The sequence below is a fragment of the Indicator indicator genome, chromosome 33 (assembly GCF_027791375.1).
Source record: "Indicator indicator isolate 239-I01 chromosome 33, UM_Iind_1.1, whole genome shotgun sequence".
Lineage (NCBI taxonomy): Eukaryota > Metazoa > Chordata > Aves > Piciformes > Indicatoridae > Indicator > Indicator indicator.
This window is the reverse complement of record NC_072042.1, coordinates 2,834,740-2,850,787: the sequence shown is the minus strand read 5'-3', so window position 1 is coordinate 2,850,787 and position 16,048 is coordinate 2,834,740. Positions and strand designations below refer to the sequence as shown.

Below are 16,048 nucleotides of genomic sequence, written 5' to 3'. Positions count from 1 at the left end.
CGAAGAGCAGCCCCAGCAGTGGGCTCTGGCTCTGAGCTGGTGACAGAGTAGGACACAGGGACCCCACGAGAGTCCCTCGAGACTCCTGGAAGGGTGCTCCTTGTCTGCCTGCAGTGTCAGCACCAGCTGAGGTGATCTACTGTGCCAGGAGCCCTCACTGTTGTCTCTGCAGGCACAGGGAGCCAGGGCACCTTCACAGCTGCTGGAGCATCCCCTCCTGAGAGGGGCTGGAGAAGGAATTTCTAGAAAAACGTCTATTTCTGGGAAGAAGAGTAGATGTTTGCTCCCTGATCTTGCAAACAGCAAGCAGCTGCTGCCAGTGTGGGACTGGAGAGGCTGCAGTTCAGGATTCACCTCTTCTTGGCCTGTGCCACAGCAGAAGTGAACTTTCCAATGAGCCTTGAGAAACATCAGAGGTGAGACAGGCACAGCCACCACGCACAGTAAATGTCATTGCCTACCTAGGGTGCTAGATGAAAGAGGGGAAACCAGCAAATGTTTAAATGATTATTCCCAACACTTCCAGCTTCCTCTTTATATTTGAGAAACCAAATGAGAACTGATGTTACATTCAAACAATGGAGACACAGTTTGTAATCCTCCAGAGAGCAGAAACCTGAGAGCACATCAGAATGAACCCAGACTGAACATCCAGCACTTGGAGCTCTCTGCTGAGCCAGCCACCAGCTGTGACCAGTGTGTGCTGTGCCCATCCTGGAGAGGCCAAGAACTGGCAGACCCCCTGGTCCCCCAGTCCCCATACAATGGGGACAGTGTTTGAACTTTGCCAAACATTTGTATGGTTCCTCCTGGCTCTGTTCATGGGCTTTGGTGCTGCCCATCAACTGCAGCCACCCTCTGCTGCAGCCCCAGCTCAGCCCCGTCCCGGCCCACAGGAGAAGCCGATCTGGCCATGACATCAAAGCTGGCACAAAATCCCTGCCCACAGCCTGTCAGGCAGAACACAAAATCGATCTTGTTTACAAACCTGATGGGACCTGAGCACTAAACCCAGAGCTCACTGCCACCGCTCCTGGGGTTCAGAGAGGAGCCTGCCAGCCACACAGAGCTGATGTCACGTCGCAGGAGATGGAACGTTTGGATTAGAGGCATCTTTCAGGCTGTTCCTCCCTGGAAGTGAGCTTACAGAAGGCAGCCCTGCAGCAACACCTCCATTTTCCCAAAAACAGGCACTAGGACACCGCAGGAGCGTGTCCCACCAGGAGCCCAGGCACAGGATTATGTGTTCATTTTGTCTGAATCTTACCCTCAAGAAGAACAAAAGCACCTCAGCACATGTGATGCAGCCTGTGTGCACCCCTTTTCTAGCCTCAGAGAAACTCCCACCTTCCTCCACCTCATCCCACAAGCGTTATTCTCAGCCCTCAGCTGGCTGAGGTGTCCCTCTCATTGCACAGTGCTCATTTTTGCAGTGGGTCTGTGACAGCTCTCAAGAGATCAGGATCCATTTACAGGATGAAATTCTCTTTTCTGTACGCTGCTTTCTATCCAATTCCTTGTCCTCTGGCACTACTGTGACTTAAATATTAAATAATAAAATCCAACAATACCTTCTCCCAGAGCCAAAGAGAAGCAGTTAGACGGAGCAGACGTCAGTTGCCTCTCTCCGGCTCCATCATCGCTGCCCACGCAAGCTGCTCCCTGCTCCCCAGCCCTGCCTTACTCATTTCACTGACAGGGAGCACACATTCCCTCCTTGATACAACACTGCCTGCGCACAGGATCAAACCAGGAGCAGAACAAGCAATGCTGATCCCTGCTGCAGCTTGGCAGAGCACCCAGCATGATGCACCCACGGGAAGGGCTTCACCTACCCACTCATCGGCCACAGCTCCTTGGACCAGAGTGGATGGCTCCAGAGAGAGGAGAAGGCAATGTCCTCTCATGCTCAGTCTGGACTATTGAGGATGCAGAGCTGAAAAATGATTGGGTTCCTACCCACCTGGCATGGGACAGCTTTATTTTCTCTCCCCAGCACTTCCAACATTCCCATCACACAGAACCATGAAGCCTGCCAGTGGCTCCTGGACATAACCTTTCTCTCCAGCCAGTCCCACCTCCACAAATGCTGAAGCTTTTCCTTCACCAGCAAGGATCTCAACATTTTCTATGCCACATTCAAATTTTGGTTTGAAAAAATGGCAGAAGAGATTTTGATTAACCAACAAAAGCACTCAGCAGAGAAGCCTGTGACAGACACAAATTCTGCTTCCGCAGAGGAAGCTGGACCAGAGGACCTCCAGCTCCACCCTGGCTACACAACTTGGACACTCAGCTGGGTCTGATGTGACTTTCCCACAGCTGTACCCAGTGTCGAGCCTGCTGCCAGCCAGGCCAGTGCCACTCCCTGTCCCTCCCATGCCTGGGGCAGCACCTGGATGCTCTACACAGCAGAGGCAGCAGCTGCAGCATGTTTTGTAGATCATGGGGTGGGTTTCCACTGACAAACATGAGCAGCAGCAGGGAGCACTGCCCCAGACACTGTGCAGGGCCCAGTGAAACCACGACCCCATTTCCTGAGCTTCTGAGTCTTTTCTAATTAAAAACTGTTCAGCGTTTTGCAGAGAGGAAGGGGCTGAGACCTAAGTAAACACTGAAGCTTAGCATAAAATATGAAGAGAATGAGCACAGATGGAAGATTAAATGCTAGGATAAAAGTCCCTCATATCCTGGATTTGGGAATAAAGCCACTTAACCCAGACAACTTCATGGTAATGTTAATATAAAAATCAGGTAAAAGCCATCGAATCATCTCCTGCCTGCCTGCATAGCTGGGAAAACCACGTGTGCATGCACACCTTCCCTTCTCCACTTCTCCAGTCATGCTGGGAGGACTTGCCTGAAGGTCCCACCTGGGGTACAGTTCAGGAGGACCCTTTTTAAGACCATTTTGGGATACTGCTCTGGGTCTGCGCTTCTCAGCCCACCAGTACCAAACCAGTGATAGACACTGGCGCAGCCTCCTCTTGCCTTCCCCCTCCTGGACCTGGATGTGAACATGGACCACAACTCTTGCACCTGGACCCACACTATGCAACGGAGATGATACCTCCTAATAAAGGTGTTATAATGACTCTGCAGGTACCAAGGCAGTTTCTGTTGGAGTGCCCATGCTGAGGCACAGTGTCCAACCCACAGCAGCAAAGCAGTGGGACGAAGGATCTGGCAGTGACACCACTGCAGGGCAGAGGGGATGAGAAAGGGTAAGGAGGATGAGAAAGGGCAGGGGGGATGAGAAAGGGTAGGGGGGATGAGAAAGGGTAGGGGGGATGAGAAAGGATAGGGGGAATGAGAAAGGATAGGGGGAATGAGAAAGGGCAGGGGGGATGAGAAAGGGCAGGGGGGATGAGAAAGGCCACAAGCAGGACAAACTCCTCCCTGGCTGTGGAAGGCATTCACCAAGCTCCAGCAACACCCTGGCAGCCACACTTACCCCTCCCTGCTGTCTGGTATAATTTTCTTCATATCAGAGTCGGGTGGTTTGCTTACACCCTCCTCAGCATTTAGCTTTAATGCCTTTGATGGATTCTGCCTCTTTTTTCTTTTTTTAATTTGTTCCCTCCCCAAACTGTCTGGGGTCAGTTTGTTGACCCACAAACCTTGCAGATAGCGCTGAAGAAAGAGAAAACCCAGGAAGGACACTGCCTGCGTTAGCACTATTGAACCTCTCCAGGCTGCTGAGCTCCTGCAGATAGCGGAGGAGCTGCCTGCGTGCCAGCAGGAATCAATAACGCCTGCAGTTTCCCTCCAAACGCCTATAGAGTCATTTATAATTAACACTACAACTCGGTTGTCTTCCAAAATCAATCCCTTTCCTTTCCTTTTCTTTTTTTTTTTTTTTTTTTTTTGTCACGAGATTGTATTTGACAAAGTTCATCTGCTTTTAGCGGGTGTTAATTTTCCCTGCTGAAGTAGGCATTCATAAAAATGCTCTTTAGGAAAGACAGCAAAGCTAAAGGAAACGATCAGCCGGTGCCAAGGGGATGCTACAAGTGAGAACCATCACAGCACCCCCAGGTCAAGACACCTCAGCAGAGCCACAGTCCTTCCTGGCAAAGGACAGGTGTGGAGCACCCAGCTCGTAGGCTGGCATCCAACACTTCCCTCACATGGGGCAGACTTAAGAAGCACGAATTTCCAGTGCCCCATGAGCCCCCACCGTTGCAGGGCAGGGCTCTGTGCAGGCTGCACACAGGGCTTCCCCCAGAGCACAAAGAGCAGATATGGCTGCTCCTTAATTAAGGTGTTACCAGGATTAGCCCAGCTCAAGGCAAACCAAAGGTCTGCACCAGCCCCTTCGAGCACTAAGGGGAAGAAATCCTCTGCTCCCCATGCCAAGGGCTGCTGTCAAGGGCACACACACCACATGCTGCATAGACATCCATCTTTTGTGTCTCTGCAAGCCCACTGCTATCATCAGTTGTGCAGAATGTGAAGTTGCTCTCAATGTGTCTGTCACCAGAGCTATTGCTGCAGCTGACCCCTCCCCAGGCCAGACTGGCACACCTAGCCTCTATCTATCCTACTTCCACTATCAAGCCAAGCAAGTCACTGTTGATTATGTTCCAGCAGTGAAGAGAAGTGCTCCATGCCAGCACAGCAGGAGGGATGGAGCAGCAGCCCCAAGGAGGACCAGAAGGACCAGGGTGGGAGTGGGCAACCTGGAAGGAGGCTGCAGGCAAGCACCTGCAGATGAGGGCAAGCTGCCCAAAAACAGCCAGGGCACTTTGTGCAGAACACAGCAACAGGATGAGGTTTTAGTGGTGTTATCGAGCCAGTGAAAGAGCCTTGTCAACAAATGTCCTCTGGTAATAGAGAGGCTCCTGTCCCCCTGCCACGCTGGGTTTGCAATCTGGCCCTGTCTCATTGCAGACCTGTAATCAATACCCTGCAGCAGCAGTGATGCTGCCGCCGAGCCCTGCTGTGAGCAGGGAACGGAGCTGTGTCCAATCTCCGCACCGTGCTCAAGGGACGAAGAACAAGGCAGCGATCGATGCAGGCAGGGGATCAGGTCTCCAGCTCCACTCACCTTGCACCCTGTGATGGTTTGAAACTGTCTTTTTAATTTTTCCTTGCAAAGTTCAGAACAGAGAAAGTGAAAGAATGTAAATAAGTCACTATTGGGTGTAAGAAAGCAAAATAACGATTGTTCTAAACACTTCCATTGGATAGATAGAAATGTTTAAGAACTATTACCCAAAACAAAGCAGGCACTCTGCACATTCTGCGTTCTGCAGTGGGGGCAGTTGCTGGGCTGTCTGGCTGCTGTTTCTTCTTCTCTTCTGGCTGAAGATAACACACTGACCTTGGCAGCTAAGTTAACAACTTTCTGCTTAACTAACTCTGCTTCTCTGTCCAGGGAGGTCTGGGGGGGAAGCTCCTGGGAGAGGGAGGCCCCTTTGGGAGGGTCCCCTTGGGGGGAAGCAAAGGGAGATCGGTTGTGCTTTTTCTGTTGATTGTATATATTTGTGAATGTTGTGAATTTTGTATATTTGTACATATTCATTGCATTTCATTGTAGATTTTAGACTCTGCTTGTAAATACAGCTTTTCATTTGCTTCCAGACTGAGCTAGCCTGGTTATTGTCAGTGGGGGTTGAATTTCAGCTCACACCGACACACACCCCACCTGCCAGGATTTGCATCTCGAGCTGTGCCACCCGAGAGCATTCAAAGGCAGCCTGAGCTACACAAACTTTGCTTTTCAGTAGCTGGGTTTCAGTAATGGCTGCTTTCCCTAGCCTGCAGACCAGCACGTCCCCAGCACCCCTGAACCCTTCAGGACAATGCTACTCTTGTAATTTTTTGCACTTCTTAAACAATCTGAAGAGCACTGAAATGAAAACCCATGTCCAGAGGCTGGATCTTTGTGCACCTCCAACACCGAGCTCTCAATAGCTGAAATTAAATTCAGTGATTTAGTCCAGAAGAAAATTAAATACCCAGGAATATTTATCAAGGCAGCCTGGAAACATCTCAGTGAATGCCTCTGCCTGCACTCAGCACCAGAGCAGCAGCAGCAGAACCTCACTGCTGTCCACACAGGAACGCTCCTCAAGGACAGGCTGGAGCTGGCACATCCAGTGAGCCAACTGCAATTTACTGTTGTCTCCTTCAGCTCCCTAATGGATCCACCCAATGATTCCCTGTGAAGGACTGGCTGACCTGCAACTCAGCACAGCCTGCTCCTGCAGCAGGCTTTCATCTCACACAGAGCCCTGGGCCCTGGGCTCCAGGCAGGACACAGCTGCCCTGTGCAGCACACAATGCCCAGCAGCCAGGTACCTGCAACCTTAAGCCTGACAAAAAATTCTGCAAATGAACTGAGGTCCTTGTAATTTTCTGAGCAGTTTGCTCTAAAATTAAGTGTCCCAGAGTAATTTGTGTCTGGCTCTGCCACAATTTCCATAGCCATAATTATTTCAGACACGCCATGGAACAGCAATGTGATATGCAATCCCGAATAATAAATATCTGCAAGCTTGATCATTACTCCAAAGAGAGACTGAGGAGAAAGCCTCTGCTTCACAGCATGACTGATGGAAAGCAGCACCTACCATAAGGCATTACGGCTGCCACGGAGGCGATGGCTGAGCCTGGGTGGAGGCAAATACTCCAGATTCATTCAGCACAAAGCTCTCCATGCCCTGAAAGAGTCGCTTTGGCTGGCTTACAAAGGTGCTCCAGCCATGTTCTGCTAGAACACCAGACCCAGGAGGAGAAAGCCAAACCATAATTCAGAAAGGAAACCACCAGAGTATAAATTTCCTCAGTGATTATTCCTGTGCGACAGGCACAGATTTACTCCCACAGCCCCACTGGATGCGTGCCCCATTTCCCACCCCACATCCACCCAGCACAGTTCCAGCATCCCTGGATCCAGCCCCAACAAGTGCATCAGCCCCAGCCCCACAAGTACAGCATCTGTCTGCAGGATGCTGGTGGCTGTATCAGTGATGAAAGCAAAACCTGATGCTTTGTGCAACTTAGAGAATCCCAGGAGAAAAAATAAACTTATTATGCATAATACTCGAGCATCAGTCAGAAGATAAAATAAACTCCAGAAGCACATGCGGGTTTGCAAGCTAATGTATAAAAGATGAAATGGATCAAAAGCCTCAAGTGCTCTACATTTGGATCCATCTTTTCTCTATCTAAAGGGAAAAGCAGACCTTAGGCTTCAGGAGATCCCTTTGCACTGGATGACAAAATACTGTAATTGAGCAGTCTAAATTGCTCCAACTTTCAACTGATCTCTTTATTTCCCACCTAAGGACACTGTAGTGACGTGATGGGACACACATAACACACAAGAAAGAAACTCATCAATACCACTTCCCACTCTTGCCCCAAACTTCTCAGCAAAAGCAAGCCCTGGCCATGCAGAGCAGGCAGTGCAGGCAGCCAGGCAAAGGTACTCAGTGTGGCAGCCTCGATGGACAAGCACAAAGTGAGTGGTCCAAGACCACAGCAATCTCCTTCCCCAAACTCAGCTTTGTGATGCTCTGCAGACAAGCACTAAATGGGATTGGGTTCTTAAAAAGCAAGCACTTTCTCTATTGCAGCACTTCCCTGTGGAAAACGAAAACTAAGGAAAACCTCTTCTTTAAACTTCCCTTTAGATTTGCTCAGACATCAACCAAGTTCATGTCCAAGTAAGGGCTGGCAGCAGTGAGAAGCCAGCTCAATTTCACAGGATTTACAGCTGTGATTTTGTTCACAGACCTCTGCTCACAACAGGCAGGATGAGCTCCTCAAAGGTTTTGCTTATCTGCTTTTTCCCCTGCTATTGAAGAAGTCAAGCACAGGGAAGATAACATCGACTTTCCTGAAGTGTCTGTACAAGGCACAATCTGCCCTGCCACTGGGGCAAGGAGGCAAAAGTTTAAGCTACTGCAAGGACAATCTGTACCAGACACAAGAAGAGTGAGGGGCTAGGACAGCCACCTGAGCAGGAGAAAGAGGCATTGCTGGAGGACTCTCCAGAGCCCCAAGAACCCCAATCCCAGCGGGCAGAGCAAGGGGAGCAGCAGCTGCTGCCTTGGCACAGGCACAGGCCTAGGAAGTCACCAAGGAGCTGAAAATGGGTTAGGAAAACAGCAACAAGGAAGGATCAGATCAGAATCCAGACTGTGCTGTCACGAATCTTGTCTCCTCATTAACAGCAACAATTATAAGCTGCCATAAAGTGCAATTATACTACACACAGTGTTAGACTCATCAGGCAATTAGAGCCATTAATAACGTGGCCCAGCCTGAGCAGAGCAGAGCAGGCTGCCAGCCCAGTGTCCTTTACTTCTCATCAGACCCCTGACAAATCCCCCAGTCGCTCAGAGCAGCCATTTCTTGCTGTTGCAGAGCGCTAAGCATCGCCTTTGGGCTTGCCAGCAGTAACCCTTAGCAAAGATTCTTCTCATTAGTCTCAGCTTGTGCCTTCCATCCAACCTCTATGTTTCAAGACCAGCAGCTGTGCCAGCCTGCCTTGCAAAGCCCTCAAAGTCCTTCACACACAAGTCACTGGGGATGGGCCCAGCACAGACCAGGACAGCGTCCTTCTGCCAGACATAGATGTGCAGGCTGGAACCGACAGCCTTGCATGTCAGAGCTTCCTCCAGGGCAAGCCTGACCCCTCTTAGGAAAGGCTCTGAGGGGAGATTTGCCTCCAGCACTCAAAGTCCCCTTCCCATGCAAGCAAACAGGCAGAGCTGCTGACAGGTCATCCATGCAAGAACATTCAGGAGCACCCAACACAGTGGGATGGAGTGGGCAAACCCACCCAGCTGAGACTAGGAATTCCTGCTGGTTTATCACAAATGTACAGGAAAGGAGTGGAAAAAGGGAAAATCCTGCAACAGCAACACCTTTCCCTTCTATCCTTGTTTCAATTCAGGAGGATCCAGAATAAGAATGAGTCTAAGGGCTCCAACTTTCTCCAGCTTTCTCCCAGAGCGAAACAGGGTAACTCTTCCTTGTCTCCTGTCTATGGCATGTTGGATCCAACCAGCTGCTCAAAAATTCCTTCAGCAGTGGAGGAACTTCTTTTATTCCACTTTTCAAACAGCCACCATGGACACTGGCAGCTGCTCCTCATGCCCATGGGCTGCTACAAACAGCGAGTCACTGATGTGACTCTTGCATGAGGTTTTCCTTTCCTGGAAAGCAGCAATGCTTGCTGCCTGCAGTGAGGGAAGCAAATATGTGTTCAGCTGGACCATGAAGCTGCAGCAGCACTGGCCAGGGACCAGTCTGGCTGCCCGTGACCCAGTCAGCTCCTGCCTCATTGCCCAGTCCCAGTGGAGCTGTCAAACCCACACCAATTCACTTTAAAACGTCCTTTAAAACCTCTGACAAAGCACTGGGAGCTGTTTCCTCCCTAAAATTGGCTTCAGTCATGTCATCCCTGCGTAGGCAAGGGGCAGAGCCTGGTAATCAAACCATCACCACTGGAAGGCACACAGTGCCAGCATGCCCTGCACAGTGCCAGCCTGCCCTGTGTGGTGATGCCAGTGCAGGAGAGCAGAGCACAGGGCATTTCCCCAGCACAGAGCCAGCTCCTGACACAGCTGTCAGCAGTGGAAGGAAATAAATGGAGAAGGAAACTTTGCTGCAGCACAAATTTACGTTTCTGTCAAAGCAGAGGGGCTGACAGCTATTTCTGGAAACTGGTCTCCATCATATTAATTCAACGTCTGGTTGAAGTTGTCTCATTTGCAGCGAATCTGGCTGGTAAATATTAACCTTGGGCTTTGTTGAAATTCTCCTTGCAGGTATTACAAGGGATTGGATGGGAAAGATGAAGCAGAAAGAGACAACTTTACAGCAAATGTCAGGCAGCTCCTCCACATCCTGGTTTCATTTACACAGAAGCTATTGCGATGCACCACAAGGTAAATGGCAGGAAGGGGCCAGAGCTCAGGCCTGGTAAAATTAAGGATAAAAGCACATCAGTGCTGTGAAGCCTCCTGAGAGCAGAATAGGGCTGGGCAGGTGAGCATCCACACTGCAAGAGGACCTGGTGCTTGCTTGCTGTACATCTGCCAGAAATAGGCTTTCAGATCAGAGTGAGCACAGAACAGCATCTGGCTGCAGATCCATCCTGGAGGAGAAAAGCAGGGGGAGTGTTTGCAGTGACAGAACCGCTCCCCTTATTCAGGAGATGTTAGCCAGATGCTAAAGCTGCTCGGTTCCACCCCAGAGATGGCTGCATCTCAGTGATCACTGAAGTGATTCATCACAAATGTGCATGCCCCTGGCAGCCTGGCAGGTGCTGGGGCTTCTTCAGAGAGGTGGCACAGCACAGGGAGAGGGACAGTGCAAGGGCTGGGCTGTCTCATAGCAGTAATCAGCAGTGCTGGAAATCCTGGCAGTCTTTCTCATCTCTCCTAATTTCAGTGTGAGGATACAAATGTGCTCTCAGCAGCGGGATGATTTCAGCACTTAAATCACGGTTACAAGGATACCAGCTGTGGGATTTAGTTCCAACAGCTTCCCCAGTTCAGTGGGAAATGAAGCTCGTTCCTGCTGCAGAGAAACTCACACCACCCACACCTCATGGCCACCACCACGGCCACCACCTGCACTGCCAACCAAGCTAAGCCCCTACTCATGTGTCAGAAGGGCACAAGAGTTTTGTGGGCAAGATGGACCCAGTGGACTCACACCCTCCCAAGCCACCCCCACAGGGGCAGGTGGTGGAGCTGGATTTGCTGTGCCATCACTGGGCTGCTTCAACATCCCCAAACTCCCCTCCATATTGACTTGCCTCCAGCTCAAAGGTTTTCGTCCTTGTTGAAGAATTTCCACAGCTCTGGATGCCTTTCATCAGAAATCTTTTAAAGTTATTCACTTAGCACTATGCTAATGCTGGGCTCTGGAACAAACCAAAAACTTTCAACCCTTATAAACTCTTTGCTGATATTTGACCAGACATCAGAGACTGCTCTGCAGAGAGTGACTAATGACCTGCTTTCTGTGAGAGAGGGGAAAAACTTAATTATGTCCATTAAATTACTTCAAATATTTTTCCTTGGAGAATATGAATTATTTAAACTCAACACAGAAACCTGAAACATTAGCAAAAGCCTTCTGGGACCTGCTATGTAAATTCCCACTCGGAACAGATGGGGAAAGCATGGCGAGCTGCCACGAGCCACTGAAGCAATGAACAGCGCGAGGCTTTCGATTCCATAGTTCTCATAAGGTCTTAAGGAGGGCACCAAGTGAATGCCACCACCTGAAGAACCAGGGAAGGCTTCCCACTTCCTGGAGGAAGGGGGCACATCTGGCACAGTCTAAATATGAAGAGCCTCAAGCAGCTCCAAAGGAGCCTCAAGCTGACTCCTCAGGAAGAGCTTGCACGGGAACTGCACCTGCATGGGGTTTCTTCAGTGCTTCTCCTTTCAATCCATCTGGTACCAGGTACAAGGTATCAGCTGGACACCAGGCAGGGGCAACAAAGGATCTTTCCAGATGCATTTTACCTGAGAGAAAAGATCTCTCACATGTCCCAGCTAGTGGCCCAATCTCTCCCCTGCCCCAGGGCAGCTCTACTAACAGGACTCCTAAGTGGGAGCTAATTACAGCTTCCAGGGAAGACAAGCTGATAGACAGACGAAAGGCCATAGCTGGGGTAGGAGATGTAGAGTCACTGCCCAGGACCACTGCCAGCTCGTGCCTCTGCTGAGCTGGGAGGAGGTCCTGACCATGGTCCAGAAAGGGGCCCAGGGGGAGGCATCAGCCCAGCACCTCCCTCCTTTCGGAGGCTCCAGGAGGAGCATCACAGAAGCCCCCACCCCACACTCAGGGCTGACCACATGCCTGGCTCTCAACTGCCTTTGACAGTGAGATCAAAGTGCTCCCAGTACCAGGTTCGTGAGAGGGATGCCATTAAGTGGAGGCTACATCCACTTTACAGCTGTCATTAAACATAACCTTGCAAGCTGTAAAGTCATCAAACTATTAAGTTGTGTCTAAAGCCTGATGAGAGGGATATTAATGTTCTAGAGTAATTTTATGGTTAAGATAAAGCCGTTGGGAAATGCCTGATGATATCCACAGCCCTGGCACGTCTGCCCAGTCAACACCACACCGAAGAGCAGCTCCCAGCCCCATCTACCCAACTGCCACCATTCAGACAAAGGTCTGGCTGTTAGCTGGGGAGCTGCAATCAGCTAAGACCCATTCTGCTGACAAAAGGCAATGCCACTTGTCTGAGCTGTGCTCAGGCACCAGGCAGAGCGGAGCAGCCTGGCAGCACCATGGACTGACACAGACAGAAGCTGGCCAAGGACACGGACAGGCACTTTTACCTCTGCATTCCCCATCCTTCTCCTCGAAGCCAGGACCACAGGCACACTTCCCAATGGGCACCAGCCACTCGCCCTCTGCGCTGCAGTGCATCCGGGGGGGATTATCCACGTCCACTTCAGCATGAGCCACGCAAGTGCCCTTAACTTCCACCAGCGTCGCGAAGGCCACCTCCGCCACCGTGTCCGGGAACACGGCCAGGTTCTGCACGGTGCTGAGGCACTTCTTGTAATAGACCCGCACGGAGACCAGCGCCACACAGGCACCCACATCCTGGAAGCCCAGGTGGAAGCCTCTCTTGCTCAGGTGCCCAATCTCCCTCAGCTCGGTGTTCAGCTTCATCTTACGCTCGCCCAGGTCCCCCTGCGTGAAGCTCTCATCAGCAGCAATGGTGTCGATCTTGGTGTGCTTGCTCTCATGGACGTGACCACCCAGGTCAGAGTCAGACTCAACGTAGTACAGGTTGAAAGTCTCCTTGCAGGTGCCAGTCACACCAGGGATGCTGTTGCAGTCCCGCAGGGTGAACTTCAGCTCGATGAAGATGCGCTGGCCGTCGCCCCTGGCGATCCAGCCTGTCTGCAGCCAGTTGTTCTGGTTGGGCTCCATGACGTTGCAGACCTGGTAGGTGCGGATGGGTTTGTAATTCTCATCCACACCACTGATTTCTTCCCACTGGGGAGAGAACACAAAGGGCTGTAAGAGCTCGGGGGCTGCTGTGAGCCAGAGCCAGCCGCCCCAGCACGGACTCACCACTCACTATAAATATCCCCACCACGAGCCTCTCCACCTACAGGCCATTATGTCATAGGCACCAGAAGTCCTCAGCCTACCAAGCCCACAAGCTGTGGTAACACAACGGTACTGCTGGACCACCTCGCACCTGAGTTCTTTGCAGAGATGCAGACACAACCAGAAAGAGGGCATTGGCATCAGGCCTTCCAAAAAAAAGTCTGGACACATCATCTGCTGAGAAACCAGAGCCTTTATCTCCCACGCCTCAAATTTTGTCCCTGGCAAGGTGCATCTGCACAGGATCACCACACAGCACAATGCCAGATGGCGTTGAGCTGCCCAGAGAAGTCAAAGATGGCCAAAGAGAGGTGACACCAATCACACCATCACACAAGGACAAGTACCTTCCTGGACAGCAAGCAGCAGCTTCTCTGACAGAAGTTTTACTGAGAACAGGAGAAACCCTCTGACTGCAAGTGAAATGGGATCTCCACATGGTTACCAGCAAAGATCCTGGTTAGTGAAATGATGATTCAACCCTCACAGCCTTGAGGGTGACCTGGCAGCTTCCCAAAGCAAAGCTTTCCAGGGGCAAATGCATGCAACATTGCCAAATGCACCCAAAACAGTGTCTCCTCTGCAGACTAACAGCTGGGCAAGGCAAGTGACTCTGGAATCCATCATCACTCCCTCTGAAGGGTTTGTTTCCACTCTGGAAAATGAACCCAAGGCAGAAAGAAACACAACTCTGACTTTTCTGTGAGCAGCTACAGGCTCACCCTGGCAGCAAAGCAAGGACCTGATCAAATCAACCCTGTGTGATACAGAGTTCCTGACAAACCCACCCCAGCCACAGCCTCTTCCAAGGGCTGGGTTGATCCCATGAAGCTCATGCTGGTGTGCAAACCACAAACCCGAACCGGCTGGTGGTGATTTGCACGCTACAGGAGAGTGGAACCCTTCTGATAAGCTGCTCCACACCAGTCACAACATGTACATAACCAGCACCTCACCTCTCACTCTTCTCCCAGGGTGCCACCCTCTGCCCTCTCCACCAGCTTCAGTGTGGACTTCAGACGCTGCTGAGCACCAAAGGCAGAGCACCAAAGCAAAGGAGTGGGACAGTGCCACCACCACGCTTACCCCGTTGGACGGGTGAGAGGTCCAGCCCAGCTCCGCCTGCGATTCCTTTGAGTCCAGCAGGACAACTGCAGGAAAGACCACACCTTAGCAAGCATACCACAACAGACACCCATTCAGCTGCCCCTTGGGGAGCTCAGCACCGTGTCATGCATCCCAGACCGTGGCCCCCAGCCCGAGTGGTGAGCGAGGTCCCAAATGCAGGGCACAGCTCCTGCCCAGCTCCAGCAGCCCCCGAGCAGGACCTGGGGACCTGCAGCTCTAGAGCAGATGCCAGAGCAGACTTCACCGTTAGGCCATCAGTGCCCCGACCTGGAGGGGACAACGCCCCAAGGAAGGCTACAGCCCAAAGGGACTCCGCAGGACAATCCCACCGACCCAGCCAGCGCTGTCGCCGCGCCGTGTCCATGCCATCCCTCGCGGGCCGAGAGGCGCTGCCCGGCGCTGTGGGGTAGCCCTACCCTCTGCCCGCAGCCCTCCAACTCCCCTTTGCCGTAAGCCATTTTCCCAAATCCAGGCTCCGATTCCCGCTCCGCCAGCGAGCGGACGCGCCCCGGATAGGCGCCGCGCTTGGTCTCGGACTCGAGTCATTGGACACCTCTGGGAGCGGCCACGGGGACCACGGTACCCCGAGGGCTCCCGGTCACATCTCCGGGAGGCGAATCCATGCGAGGCAGCGCGTCCCCTGCCGTCAGGGACCCCCGGAGCTGGAACCGTGTCCCCGCGTCACCGGGGATCAGCGCTGCCCCTCGGAGCCGCTGCAGCCGGGCCGGGCTCCCGCCTCTCCGGCACCGAAGCCGCCCTAATCCCCTGTCTCTGGGATCCCCCGACACGCCCGGGAATCCCGCGGGGATCCGCCGAGCGGGGCGGCCGGATTCGCCGCGCCCCGTCCCGTTTCTCCCGCGCGTATCCCCGCACAGCAGATCGGCGGCACATCCATCCCATCCCGCGAAGCAATGGCCGAGCTCGCGGGGACTGGCGGTGACTGCGGGGAACGCCGCGGGGAGGTGGGGGAAGCGTGCCAGGACCCCGATCCGCTGGCCCGAGAGCGGACCAACAGACCCTGCCCCCGAGCCGCGCCAGTCCCTCCCGGTCACCGCAACGCGAAGCCCGACCCGCCACGGGGGATCGACGCCGGAACCGATGTGGCGGCACCAGGCGCGGCGGCCGCCGGACACGGAGAGCGCGACCCGCGCGTCCGGAGCACCGGAGACACAGCGCGGCCAGAAACGCAGGTGCGGCGGAGATGCCGCTCCGCCTTTGTGGTCCCGGCTCACCCTGCTCGGCGGCGGCGCGGGGCAGCAGCGACGGCAGCAACACCGGGAGCAGCGGCAGCAACAGCAGCGGCAGCGCTCGGGGGAAGCCGCCGCTGCCGCGCGCCGTCGCCATGGCGCCGCCGACTCCGCGCGCCCCGCGCCGCCGCCGCGCGCCGGCCGCCACGCCCCGCCCCCGCCAAGAGCCGCCAATCGCCGCCGGCGGGGCGTGGCCGAAAGACGGCTCGGCCAATCGGCGACAGCCGTCGGGGTGTGCAGCGGGAGGGCGGGGCGAGGCGCGCCGTTCACTCTGAAGCTCACTGATGGCAGCTGTCGGCGCCCGCCGAAGCGGACTGAGCGGTGCCGGGAAGAGCTTTGGGCTGCCCGGTCCCGCTGCCAAGGGCAGGGGTTGCCAGTGGGACTCAGAGGGCTGCTAGGCCACGGGTAGTGGTGATGCTGAGATGCGGTGGCCTCGCTGTCACAGCCACAACTAACAGTGCCGTGGGACACCCACCGGGTGACATTTGCTCCCTCCCGCCATGAACGGACAGCAAGTGGCGAGTCAAAGCCTTCTTTCTGCACCACAGCCCCGGGGA

At 53.3% G+C, this 16,048-nt stretch overlaps 1 protein-coding gene across 1 annotated transcript in view; it reads right to left on the bottom strand.

The window, feature by feature from the left end:
* The window catches only part of EPHA10 (EPH receptor A10), a 34,438-nt gene extending 18,850 nt beyond the window's left edge, over nucleotides 1–15,588 (bottom strand). Inside the window, exons 1-3 of the mRNA XM_054395151.1 lie at nucleotides 15,477–15,588; nucleotides 14,203–14,267; nucleotides 12,330–12,999 (exon numbers count right to left, since the gene is read on the bottom strand). Of these exons, the coding sequence (XP_054251126.1) occupies nucleotides 12,330–12,999; nucleotides 14,203–14,267; nucleotides 15,477–15,588 (847 nt within the window). The remainder of the gene's footprint in view (nucleotides 1–12,329; nucleotides 13,000–14,202; nucleotides 14,268–15,476) is intronic.
* Between the last annotated feature and the right edge of the window lie 460 nt (nucleotides 15,589–16,048).